The sequence below is a fragment of the Etheostoma spectabile genome, chromosome 12, assembly GCF_008692095.1.
Source record: "Etheostoma spectabile isolate EspeVRDwgs_2016 chromosome 12, UIUC_Espe_1.0, whole genome shotgun sequence".
In the NCBI taxonomy this organism is placed as follows: Eukaryota; Metazoa; Chordata; class Actinopteri; order Perciformes; family Percidae; genus Etheostoma; species Etheostoma spectabile.
Genome location: NC_045744.1, coordinates 19745669 through 19759380, shown reverse-complemented (window position 1 = coordinate 19759380; position 13712 = coordinate 19745669). Strand labels below are relative to the sequence as shown.

Below are 13712 nucleotides of genomic sequence, written 5' to 3'. Positions count from 1 at the left end.
CTAATCTATGCAGCATAATACAATTATTTTTGGCATTTTGTCATCACTGGAATATGGAAGCCCTGAAAGGCAAGGTGGACGAACAATTGCGGGCATTGTAGGCTAAATTCTAAGTTTATCCCCTACTAGGAGATACTATATCCTACTTAAGAGCTACTATCTCCTACTTAGGAGATAGTATTTCCTATGTGAGTGATGTCATCTCCCCATTACTATGAAACCCATGCAACTTCGAGGCAAGGCCCATTCTTCAATACCATTCACAAACCATCCATGCTTAGGTCATAAAATTTAGCTTTTGCTGTTTTACCAGCACGTCCTGTAGTTTTTCTGAGGAATTTTAGACTTTGGTAGCCTAAGGATGTAATTGATATTTGAATTATAGCAGGAGAAACACAAACGCTATAGAACTTAACTCATAATACAGTTAGTAGTAAAGTAAGGCTACAGCCATGTATCACAAAAAGGTTAGACAGCATGAGCTGAACAACAGCTTCTGGCAGCTAATTAGAAAAAGGACGCAAAAAAATCAAGACACTTAAGAAGTTTGGACAGCTGCAAAAGTTAGACAAAGCTGTGTCAGAGAGTCAGTGCTTCACAATTGGCTTCAATTAGTCGGCGGAAACATGTTCCTGATTGAAGGCAAATTATGCCTACACATTTCAATGACTATTTCCACCCTGAATTCATTTGGCAATACTATTCTAAGGGAACACACCAAACACCCCACTCCTGCTTTGAAAGCGCCTGTGGAAATAATTAACTCTTTTTTAAATTTTAAGTCTGTGTATTTATCAAGGCTCAAAAGAGGACGACTTGACAATCTTTGACTTAACTATTAAGCCCACCTGTTTTTTATTTAAGATCTGCATGCTGTAATCATATTGCGCAATTTAACCTTTATTTAATCAGGCAGTTACAAAATATATCATAGAATCTATAAAAATAAAACTTATTTAACAACTTGTCCATGGCTTGTCTGTGACGAGATCCTATAAAAGAAGTTGGTGTGATTACTGCAGAACTTTAGTAAACACTATAAATACAACAAAGCAAGAGCAAAACAATTTGGCATACTTAGAGTTAACTGGGTCAAGCAAATGTGGCAAGACATCCCAAACAAATATTCTGCCTATGACTAAGAAGTATAACTGAATAATTGGTTTTAAGTGTTGCAATTTGTAAAAACCTGTTTTTGCCAATTTTTTTTCCTTCCTAGTCATAATGTATTTTATTGTAAAACAAGATGTAATAGCTTCAGTCACGACATGGCTAGCCCTGGCGGGAGAGGGGGGGAGGGGGTCTCTGCTTATTTCCCCCTGACAAATAAATTGACTGGATGATGGAAATTTTAGCCCTGTAACAGGGTCTCGTAACACAAAAGCATTAAACAACACATGAATAACTCCATCCAGCTGCTAGTGGAAATGATAAATGGCCTAAAAAGGAAGCAACTAACATACTGTCTATATCTCAGCTCACCTGTCACATCTTCTTAGCGATATTGTGAAATATTTATGAAATTGCCAAAAAGTTGGTTATTAGAAAAGCCATACTTATTCGAGTTAACTTCTGATGACTGAGGAGCATTTGTGGCCAGCATTCCGTTACACAGAGGGAGATTTTTAAGGCTGTGGAGGACCACCACATACCACAGTGACAGTAGGGCTGATTTCTCGTGTCATTGTGGCTAATGCCTGCTCTCAAGTCTTTCAATGAGAAACAGAGACACATCAGACATGACAGGCCTGCAATTTGAATAAGGTTATTAGGAGAGGCGTCACCATATAACCCAAACTAGAAAAACTTCTCGCCCAATTTCAACTTGGTAGACCAATGTAGCATGGGCCCATAATTTCCCCAAATATTGGAGCGGATCCAAATCACGTGATGGATACACAACTTATTTTTTCACTTTCATTAACATTGCAAGATGGGCATGGCCTTGACATTGCTTTCCAAGTTCCCTTCTAGTTATGGCAGTGAAATTGTGCATGATGTTCATGTTCTCAATGCTCTCTGTCTGGCTTTACTTTAACACATTGCACTTTTTGTAAGTTTAGGTAAAAAAAACACATGTTTGACAGAGGCAGTCTTCGACCTTCTGCTTACAATGGAGTGTTTGGGGTAAACTCCCCTCTATGTTGTGTTGTGAGGCTTCTGTTGTGGCCTGTGTGCATGCTTCAGACACAAAATATTGTTGTCCTGTGGTGGAATCACAAAGGATGGGGGCCCTGTGGCTTCTTTGTTTGTGTTTTGCCATGTTATGCTGCATATTTTGGTACTTTTTACTGCCTTTTTAACCACCTGGCCCAGGGTTGAAAGAGCAACATTTGGCTCTGGTCTCATAGGTGAAAACTGTACATGGAGCATGGAATTTTGCAAAGAATTTACCCAAGGATGGTCTGTAGATCAGTACATGGCTGGGATTCTGTCATTACAAACTTAGACAATCTCCAAACAGCATGATCCGTTATTAATTAATACTGTTTATGCCAATATATGTTGTCATTTGGATACAGATTGAAAAACGTAGACCTAGAACAAAAACATAGCATAAAATAGAATCTGTGGGTCAGACTTTGGTCAGCCTCAACAGGTGAATCTGTTTTCAGTATCCTGAACACCGACCAAGATGTTTTCTGGTAGCCACATGACTTACTACACTACAAATCAACTTGTTCTTAATTGTCACGTTGTACCATAAAGTTTTGGTTGTTAATTCTAAGAACAAATCATGCATTCTTAGCCAAACCTCACCAAACGGTGACCCACAGTTGCTCTTTCCTAATTCTAAGCTTCTTGTCAAGAAAAAAAAAATTATAAACAAAAAGAAAATTCCCCCTTCCCCCCTGATGATTTGATTCTGGCAGTCAGAACTTCAAGGTGGCCTCCAATAACTTACTATAACTATGGGGTCAACAAGAAGCAAAAGAAGAAAAGGCTTAACAGCTGGTTATGATCTCTCTCACTGGGGAGAGCTGGCTGACTGTTGCAGATTTGATAATGAAAAACGTATTTCTTACTTTCGATAAAACATATCAAATTAAATAAAAAATGGCAACAGTGTCTCAAACACGACTGTTATTGTCAGCTAATTCTCGCAAGTGTCTGATCCAAAACCACAACATGATCTTTGATACAAATCAATACACTTCATTTATCAATATTCCCAAGCCTGTATACATTGCTTGAAATCTAATAAAGGCCAATACTTATTTAATAAAGAAACATGCCTGACATATGTTTTGAGACTGAACAGTTGCTGCTAAAAAGTGTTTTTCTGGTGTTTTTCTGCCAGCCTGATGTCAACATAATTCAGATTTCTAAACAATACTTGTGATTTAGCAAGGCAAAAACTTACTTTTTACCCTTCGGCTCATCTGTTTTCTCTTATGTTGCGGTGATGCTACATGAATGGTTTGTGGAATCAGTTCAAGCCAGAAGCTTTTATGTGTTGTAAATTAAATTTGATTGGCTTGTTTTTTTTCTTATTATTATTAGTGCTGCATGCTTAAATGAAAGATTTCTGCTCTTTTACACTAAAAGTTTATATGGTGTTCATGTTTCCTATATAAGAGAGGGCAGAGATGGTGGGTTTGATGTATGACAATAAAAACAAATGTGTTGCTCAACATGCTTTTGGTTTAAAATTTGAATATGTGTGTGTGTGTGTGTGTGTGTGTGTGTGTGTGTGTGTGTGTGAACCCGAGATAAACCAGAGATGTGTTTCTTTCTGCAGTGGACTGAATGGGACTTACTCACCATTACATTTGAAGCCCATCTCCTTGTGGCATTTCTTAGAGCAGCCATCGCCATCCAACAGATTACTGTCGTCACACTCTTCTGTCCTACAGAGAGAACCATCATCATCACCTTCATTTCCTAGACCATCTACATTTTCAACGTGTAATTAGTCATATTAAAATATGCACTGTAGTGCACAGACCCCTGTATGAGGCCATCTCCACAGTAGGACTGCCCATGTGTGTAGAGGAGAGGTGAGGAGGGGTCGCTGAGGAGACCGTCTGCTTCCACTTGGATTGTGTACTGGTATTTGTCTCCCTGCCTTACCGAGCTGGAGGGGAGAAGAGAAGAGGAGAAATGATTTTGTGATTGCTTCAAATTGTACCAAAAAATGAAAATAATAATTGGCAGAATAAAAGTATTAAATGGAAGTCCAAACTTTATGTTCTTGAGGAGTAGTAAGCATGTTTTACTGCTCTGTGGTCCAAACTGATTATATAATCTTTACAGGGTTGTTGATTAATACCAACGACGCATTCAATACTTGACAAAATAAGAAAGAATTACCGTATTGTGGTTATTGGTGGCAGTGTAATGCATAATGACTTAATTCTCTTGCATCATTGCTTACTTTGTGCAATGTAGAAAGGAAACATAGTGTTTGCAGTATGTCCCCCCAACAAATCAATTCTGCATTAATCCTGATGGATTTTGCAAACAATGGCTTATGGGATCGCCGCAACAAAAGTGGAACTTGCACTTCTATTGATAACCTTGCAGTATCCCATGACCTTAAAGCCCTACAGCAGGAAGTGTGTGTAACGATACCTTGGCTCCAATGTCGGGACTATTGATCTGTTTTGGTGTGCTGTGTCTATAAAAAGAGCCTCCTCCTTGTTTCCAAGCATAGATCTATTGTGTGAAAGTTAACTACGAAAACATAGATCTCTCAGTATCTGAGGCTCTGTCCAGTTTCTCCAGACTCTACAAATTTCCATTATTAATTCTGAGTCAGAGAAGGAAATTAAGAATTTAAAAAACTCCCTCCTTCCCTATGTATCTATACTGAATCCTTATTTGTTTATACCCTTCAACCTTCTGCCACAGCTCTCTTCCTCTCTGACCTCATAGGGCTCTCCATGACAAATTTCTCCTGTTGCACTCTGCACTTCTTTACGGAGCCCCAGAGGTGACATGAAGAAGAAAAAAAAAAGAAAAAAAGAAGAAAAAAAAGAAAAATGTAGCCTACTGGCGACAAACACTAAACTCGAGATCTCGAGTTTAGTGTTTGTCCCCAGTGGGCTACTTTTCTTTTATTTATTTTTAATTTTTTCCCCTCCATGAAAGTCGAGATCTCGAGTTAAGTGATTGTCCTCAGTACTTTTTTTTTTTTTGTCTTCGTTTTTATTTATTTTTCTCCTCTATGTCACCTCTGGCGCTCCATACCTCTTCCCTACATGCCTAATTCCCTCTTAAACTACTAAACAGTATTAACAAAAATCCTTAAGCAATTTAGTTTTGTTAGAACGAGCTAACAGGATACTAAGGAAAACTTCCTTTAAGTCTACAAGCCGGGGGGGTGGGGTTGTTCGACCATTTCTGTAACTTTCTGAAACTGGCCGGCTGTGCATATGTGAAACAAAGCCAGGGTTTCTAGCTACATTTTTCTTATTCTTTATACAAATATTTTCATGTGAACAAGCAAGTGCAACACTATGAATGTCTTTCAGGAGAGACTGTCTAAAAATCCCAACATTATTTAAACAATATTGCATCTCCTCGCTCCCTATGATGGCCGTCTGTTCCCTATTCAGATACTGTTTCCCTCCTGTAAGAATGATTGCTGCCTCTGCTGTTGCGGTTAGGAATAAAGTTAGGTTTAGGTTAGGTAAAGGTAAGGTTCATGTAAGGTAAGGTAAGAGGAAACATATCAACAGGGCCAGACTTCGTTGCAGGTGTTTCACCCCGCCTCCAGTGTGGCGGTTCCAAACAACTACATTTTTTAACAGGTTAGTGTTAGGACAACAGGTCTAATGAAACTAGTTCTGATTGTTTGCTCAGCTTTTGTGTTGTTTTATATATACACCAAACTTAATTATTTGAGACAGAATACCTGATGAAGTCAAAACATTTTAAAGTGTTTTGATTAACTGAACACTTCTAGTCCTCTCTACCCATCTTTCCTTGTCTGCGTCAGCTGGTGCGGGTGGCATGGCGCCGGTCACTGGTGTTCATGGCCTCTACTGTTTACATTTTGTTTATATTCTAAAAAAGATATGCCTCTGCTTACGATTCCTAACCTCTCATGTGCTGTTCTCCTTACCTCTCCTGCAGTATTTTCCACTTTTGTGTCTCTCAACATGGATCTATATCTTTTCCAATTTCCTTTGTCTCAGCCCCTCTCTTCTTTTTCATCCTCTCTATTATCCCGCCCTCTCTTTCTTCCTCTCCCTTCTTTTCCAAACTCATTGCTCTCAAACACTCTCTTCTCCTCACATCAACCCCTCTCTGCCCTCCTCAGTCCCACATAACTCAATTCCCACTGGTTCTTACATCTTTTTGCACTTAGACACAGCTTGTGTAACATACAATATGTGCTCCCTGAAAAATAAACTGTTTTTGAAGCTATGTCTACCTAACATCCACCCTGCTCTGTAAAGTAGCAACAGCTTCTCAGAAACTCAAAATGTTCTTCAATCGTATGACACAACTGTCATATCCTGGCAGCTATTTGCTAAGATAAAGAAGGCTTATGGCTTTAAAGATTCTGGAAAACATTTCGACACCCCACAATACGTAACAGGACAGTGTACAATATTATTCAACTTAGTCCCGAAACCTTCTCATGCCTTTGATTGAGTATATGCTTGTTGAAACAGATTTGGATCAGTAGCCACAGCTTGGCATCCCCATGTTGGAAATATTTGCCTTTTGAACGTTTCAAACATAACCAGACACTTGAGAGACAGATATATAACTCTTTTTACCCTCAGTCCTATTTTCCTCTGTGGCTGCTAATGTCCGACAAGGCAGTATGTGTGGGTCTACGTGTGTTTGTGTGTGTACCCGGTTTTAGTGGTTGGCACAGCCAACATGTTATAAATATTCATCTACACCTGAGAGAAAACCAGACTCAGGAACTTGCCTTTAGGGGCCATCCCGGGTATTTTAGGGTGGTTTTGACAGAAAAACAACACACCTTTTATTTTCCATTACATATTACAATTACCTCTACCTGGGCTAATTCTCAAGCTGGGGGCTTTATTAAAATGTGTGTAGTGTACTAAAGGGCTGAGAATAAATCAAAGAAATTAGCTTTAATTACAAAACAAATGAAAACATGGCCGTCAGGGAATCTTACTACAACTTAACTGAAGTAAGAGAAAGTAAATAAATAATGTTGCCTCTACAAACACAACATTCAGCATCTACCTGTCAGTGAATGTCTGCTGGGTCTGAGGTGAGGGGGATTTGCTGGTGAAGGGCGGCTGCCGCTGAACCCTGTACAGCAAAGGTTGGCAGCCGGTGCACATAGGGCTGCCGGGGCCTGAAGACAACATGGCAGCGTCGATCTCCATCTTCTCATCAAAGGTGCAGAGTTTTATGGCGGTGATGGCAGTGTTGTGGGTGTCGAGGCGCAAGGTCAGGGGCATGTCGCAGAAGACGTGCTGGGGTCCGAGGTTAATGCTTTTCCCCGTGTCTGTTATCAGCTCGATGTTAGCTATGGATGGGTTGTCTGTAACGAGGAAATACAGACAGACATTCCACTTTTATGTCTCTCAACAATGATCATTTCCAATTTCCTTTGTCTCACCCCCTCTCTTCATTTTCATCCTCTCTCTATTATCATATCATGCTAGCGATGGCTGGGTTGTCTGTGACAAGGAAATACAGACAGAAATGTCAGCTGTTATTTCTGTCTCTTTGAATTTTAATGTCTAGCTGTGTTTTACACCAACTGAGTAAGGGTTATGTCTAGAGACCAGAATTTGACACATCTTTATGTATACATATATATGTATGTACAATGGTACGTGACAACTGGTTTTCTGGCATTTCTCATGAGTGAGCACAGTTGCCCCTCACATTTATAAAGAGACTACAAGAGTGGCCTCTCACACAGCATTGTGAAAACAAGTGAATTTTGAAGCATTCAGCTAAAGAAGACCTTCCAGTTTCTCCTCCACCGAAGAAACCACTTTCTTCAGAAATTAGAGAGATAAGATCAGAGTCAACATTGATCTGGCGTGATAGAGAGCCTTATGAGCTGCTAAAGGGCTCCAACATGACTCTGAGCTGGCTTTTATTCTTGCAAAGGGAGGGGGGAGGTGTGGCCAACACGCCTGTCTGTTTTGGTCTGAGATACTGGTGCTCAAGTGCAACATCTAGTTGTTCTTAAAGTCGTATATAGAACCTTTTAAAAGTTTTAGGGCTTTGTGTAAGTCCCAAGCAGGGCTTGAAATTAACACCCGACCACCTGCCAAATACAGGTAAATTTTGCAACTGGCGCGTAATACTGTCAATCTACCTGCCACATTGGCAGGTAGCCAATGAGAATTGAGTGATTCAGACGCGTAACTATCGGTAAGCAGGGTACACAGCTGCTTACGGGCTTAAACCAATCAGGGGCCCGCATCACAAGAAGACATTAATTGACAGCTGGGGCCCCCTATCGCATTTTCATTACTCACAACAATCCCAGTAGTCCCACATGCAGCCACTGACCAAGAGACAGGAAGAACGAGTCAAATTGCATGTGTGCATAAAAAGGATTTGCAAAAAAGTAGTGCAATTTGATACATCTGACAAATCAAACTGAGTCACACTTACTTAAAGAGATGTAGGTGACCCAGAGGGTAAGTGCGTGTGGAACCATAGGGTGCAGGAACCTTAGTGTGAGGGTGCAACCCGCCGTGTCGGGACATGGCGAGGTCACATTAGTGTCATAAAGACTGAGCTCAGGACTCCAAGCCTGGAGACTGGGATCACAGGGCTGCTCCACATCAGGGGGGCCTGGGGATCAATGACATCACACAGAAACACAATGGTATTAATGTATTGAAAAGGGATCTCAAAGACTTCATCCATTTGATAACCGCGAAAGCTGGGAACATACCATGCAAAGCCCAATCATTATCCTGATTCAGCCATGAAAATGAAAATAGAAAACTATTGACAGTGGACATGGACATCTCCATTTCCTATTAACACACACACACACACACACACACACACACAGGCTGTGTGTTTTGTAGTCTAACAACCAGTTTATCAGATTTGGTGGACAGTGACTCATGGATAACTCTGAATTGCCAATCTTTCATTTATTACATATCGCATGGCTGGTAGTACTTTGAACTATTTAAGGCACTGAAACGTATTTTCTCTACCAGTTCATTACTATAAAGGAAGGGATCCTACATGAATACACAACATTCAGCCAAAATGTTGGTCATTTCAATTGAGACATTTCTGTATTTTATTTTTGTCAGTGTTCTCGCTGGTATGAAGTAGCGAGACTCAGTTGGAAAAAAAAAGTGATGACATGTATTTCTGTGTGCCTAACAAAATGTAGCAATATTTAAATATGATGAAAGTTGGATGACGTTTTACTTATGTTGCTAGGGAGATGCCAATGCCAATCAAATCTGATCCAACACACCCCACAGTCCTGATGAAGCAGATTAGTTGAGTTTTTAGTCTTAATAAATTATACTCCCAGTAAGGACAGGTTAACTTATTTCTGTGGTGTCCTGCCTTCTCCTCAACATGTCTTGTCCACTTCTGTGTAGTAGTGGCCAAGTTAACACATTAAACAGTATTACTTTTAACAGTGAACTCGTTCACATTAGTAACAAGAGAGCAGAATTATTTCAGTTGAGAAAAAAAGCACCATGCCCTCTTATTTAAAATGTGGCCAACACAGCAGTAACCACCATTACACCAGGCAAAATTTGTTGTTAATTGTTACATTGTTACAACGGAATCCGATTATGGTAGTTTTATTATTAGCTGTGTCTCAGAAAGCCAAATAAAATCAGGATGTTAATGAGGTGTTCCGTATTTCACACCCACTGTGAAACATAGACAAAGAACGCCAGGTAAATAATGTCCAGATTTGCCCAAATAGGCATAAATGTGAACCAGAACTGTAGCTTTATTATTTCCAGTGGATGATCAAGTAAATTAATAATTGTTTGCATCCTTGTTCCCCGGATGTTTTGACGCCTACCGTATGCCGATGTTCATTCCCCTGTACAGGTATTGACAGTTTAATCTACTCTCTGCAAAATGCAGTATATTAAACAAAATGATGCACCTACTTTAAAACAACCTTTTCAAACAATTTATGATTTTTTTATATCATGGTTACCAACCCTGCCTTTAATTCAGCATAAAAACTCTATTCTCATCTTTCTCAACATGAGCGCCGGCTCCTGAAACAGGCCAAGGTGTGCCTTAAAACTCAAACCAGTCAAGATTGTGACACAGGCAACATTTTCAACGACAATTTTGCCAACAGTGTTTTGCCATTAAACTTGTAAAAGTGTTTTGTGTTGCCAGCCATGATATCCGCAGTGAATTTGTCTAACTTCCCTTCTCACTTTCTCTGCTGAAGCCAAATTGCCCATCTCCATGGTTGATAAAGTGACCCCGCACAGCATTGTCTTTAGAAGTGGGAAAGTGGAAAGGGAGCCAGGGAAGCCAGCAGACTGGCTGTCTCCTCAGCTGTGTGCATACCACTGTTTAGGGTAAGACTGTAATTGACTCTTAATCATCATTATGATCCCCGCAGCGAAAGAGAGGCAGCCGTAATCCCCCTTGTTCCTACTCGCCGCTTGTTTTCAAAGCATAAATTCCAGCAGAGGATTTCCACATATTTGGGTAGAGTTTCCATGGAAGAGAAGGAAAAGTGTTATTGTGTTGGTAAGGTATTTCATTCTCTCTTTCTGTATATCTCTTCCTCTCTCTTTGCTTTCTTGTGTTCCTTGATTCTTTCTCCTCACCCTATATGTCATGGCAAAGGAAACCGGGCTTCAGTAGAAATTGTGACTGGAATAACAAGGACCATGCGCTTATATGAAGAAAGTTATGTTTGAAAGTACAGTGCTACAAGATACACTTTTTTTTTTTTTTTTTTTTTTGTTTATGACAGAGGTTTAATGTTTGAACAGCACCCAAACATTACCCGGAGGAGACAGTTTGCCTAATAATCCTTGTTCTCGCTTTGGCTAAAATAAAACAGAGACAGAGAGAGGTCTGTAGCTGAGTGCAATTATCATTTAATGATTTTCTGCTTTTCTGCTTTTTCCTCTTCCAGGAGCCATTAGCCTTGCACGCACCTGAAATTTACAGGGAAGAGATGTGTGTGTGTGTGTGTGTGTGTGTGTGTGTGTGTGTGTGTGTGTGTGTGGTGTGTGTGTGAGAGGTGTGTGTGTGTGTGTGTGTGTGTGTGTGTGTATGTGTGTGTGTGGTGTGTGTGTGTGTGTGTGTGTGCTTGTGTGTTTGTAAAGGAGGGGTAGATCTGCACTGTGGAAATAAGAGACAGAAGTAGAACTCAAGGACACAAACTCAAACTTGAAACCGCCACATTCCTCGCTGTCAATATTTGTTGACAGAAGAGTTTATCGGACAAAGAACTTAGTCAGTTATAGATTTTAGGGTGAAAAGATGAGTCATAATTTACCACTACCGGTTTAAACTTGGCCATTATTTATTTGAATGAATTCCAATAGTTGAAAAATAATCTGTCGATCAAGTAATTCATCACTAACAAACACCCTCAAAGCAAGGTGTTCATAATAGAGTTGCGGCTTCACATACAGCTCCATAAATCTCTCACACTGGATTGAAAAAGGATTTTATTAAGAATAAGTGAATCCGCCAACAGCGTCAGTATGCACTAATCTGATTAGGTCCAACCCGTTCAGGTTGCAAAGAGGAACTCGACAGGGGTGCTGCCTCTCGCCATTTCTATTTGACATAGCCATTGAACCTCTTGCCATAGCACTGAGAAGGCGACAGGATATCCCTGGTATCGTTAGGAACGAGTCAATGCATAAAGTTTCGCTGTACGCGGCAACCTCTTACTCTACATATCCAACCCAACAGAATCGATCCCCAAGCTTATAGACCTGCTACAATTATTCGGAAATCTATCGGGCTACAGACTAAACCTCTCCAAAAGTTCTCTTTTCCCTATCAACCAACTGGCTATTTCCGCAAATTACAGTCATCTTCTCTTTAAATTGGAGCACCAGTCCTTCACCTATCTGGGTATCAAGGTCACACGACATTACAAGGACCTATACGATTGCAATTTCAAATTGTTACTAGAGCGCACAAGTCAAGATTTCCAAAACTGGTCGGCACTCCCTCTTACACTGGCTGGCCGAGTAAACACGGTTAAGATGACAATCTTGCCTCGATTCTTATATCTATTTCAGATGATCCCTATCATATTAACCAAGTCCTGGTTCAAAAAGCTGAATAGTAACATCACCTCCTTTATTTGGGGAAACTCCACCCCTCGCATTAAAAGAGCTTACCTGGAGATGCCTACGGAAGTAGGTGGGCTGGGTCTGCCCAATTTTTTGTTTTATTATTGGTCGGCTAACATCTCCAAACTGAATTATTGGATTTCTACATACAGAAATAAAGAAGGGGCAACATGGGCCTCTATGGAACTTAACTCCAATTACCCACTCTCACCCATATCCATTCTGAGTGGTCCCCTGCCCGTCAGCGTTGGTCTTCATGGTTGGAACTCAGTTGTCAAGAACACGCTAAAAATTTGGTTCCAATTCAGGAAACATTTTCATTTAAGTCGGGCAATTTCTTTTCTCCCAATAGCAAATAATCACTTGTTTCCTCCATCCCAGATTGACACTGCCTTCCAAGTATGGCATAAGAACGGTTTGGTGTTTTTTGGTGACCTCTTTGTTAAGGGCTCATTTGCTCCATTTGACAAACTTCAAAAAGACCACAACCTCCCCAAAAATCATTTTTTCAGATACTTACAGGTACGCAGCGTTGCTAGGAAACACTTTCCATTTCCCTCCTTGCCATCGAGTAGTGCAATTGATACCATACTGCCCCTGGACCCCATAATGAAAAGAAGGGTCTCTAAAATCTATAACACAGTTCTGTTCATTGACCCCCCCCAGTGGGATAATGCAAGGCCGGCATGGGAAGAGGACTTGGGTGTTACATTGTCCGATGAGACATGGCGATGTAGTTTAAAACGCATACACACCACCTCTTTATGCATAAGACATGGCCTTATTCAGTTTAAAATTGTGCATCGACTGCATTATTCACCTGAGAAACTTGCTAAAATATATCCTGGCACCAATCCTGTGTGCCCGAGGTGTGGTCACAGTCCAGCCAAATTGGGTCACATGTTCTGGTCTTGTAATTCACTTAACAACTTCTGGGCGAGGGTCTTTGAAGTGGTCTCCTTCATTTGTGACAGAACGGTAGATCCTGATCCAACAGTTGTTATTTTCGGGACATTCCCATCTGTAGGACAACTTACGGCCCTCCAAGCAAACGCTGTAGCATTTATTACACTTCTAGCCCGGAGACAAATTCTTTTTAACTGGAAGTCGATGAAACCTCCCTCGTTTAGAAACTGGGTCAAAGAGGTACTCTCTGCGATGTCATTAGAGAAGCTGAGATATAATCGGATCAATTCACGTGATAGATACGCTAAAACCTGGGCCCCCTTTATAGATTTTGTTGAAAATGTATCCCTCTGTATCCCAATGTTCCCAGTCTGAGTAGTGTGGAGTTAGGTCCAGGAACTGTGCTATATTTTGTGTACCCACCTTTTTTTTTTTTTATTATTATTATTGTTTTGTATGTTTGAGCCTTGGTATTGGGGTTGGGACGGGTTGGTAATATGTTGTGTTTTTCGTTGCTTCCATGAAAATTGAAAACTTATAAATAAAGTTCACAAAAAA

General features: G+C 40.4%; 1 protein-coding gene across 1 annotated transcript in view; it reads right to left on the bottom strand.

Annotated features, from left to right (window-relative positions):
- Positions 1-13712, bottom strand: part of LOC116699837 (pappalysin-2) — a 78561-nt gene that overhangs the window by 33936 nt on the left and 30913 nt on the right. Inside the window, exons 10-13 of the mRNA XM_032532625.1 lie at positions 8578-8760; positions 7180-7483; positions 3950-4078; positions 3766-3851 (exon numbers count right to left, since the gene is read on the bottom strand). Coding sequence (XP_032388516.1) covers positions 3766-3851; positions 3950-4078; positions 7180-7483; positions 8578-8760 — 702 coding nt within the window. The remainder of the gene's footprint in view (positions 1-3765; positions 3852-3949; positions 4079-7179; positions 7484-8577; positions 8761-13712) is intronic.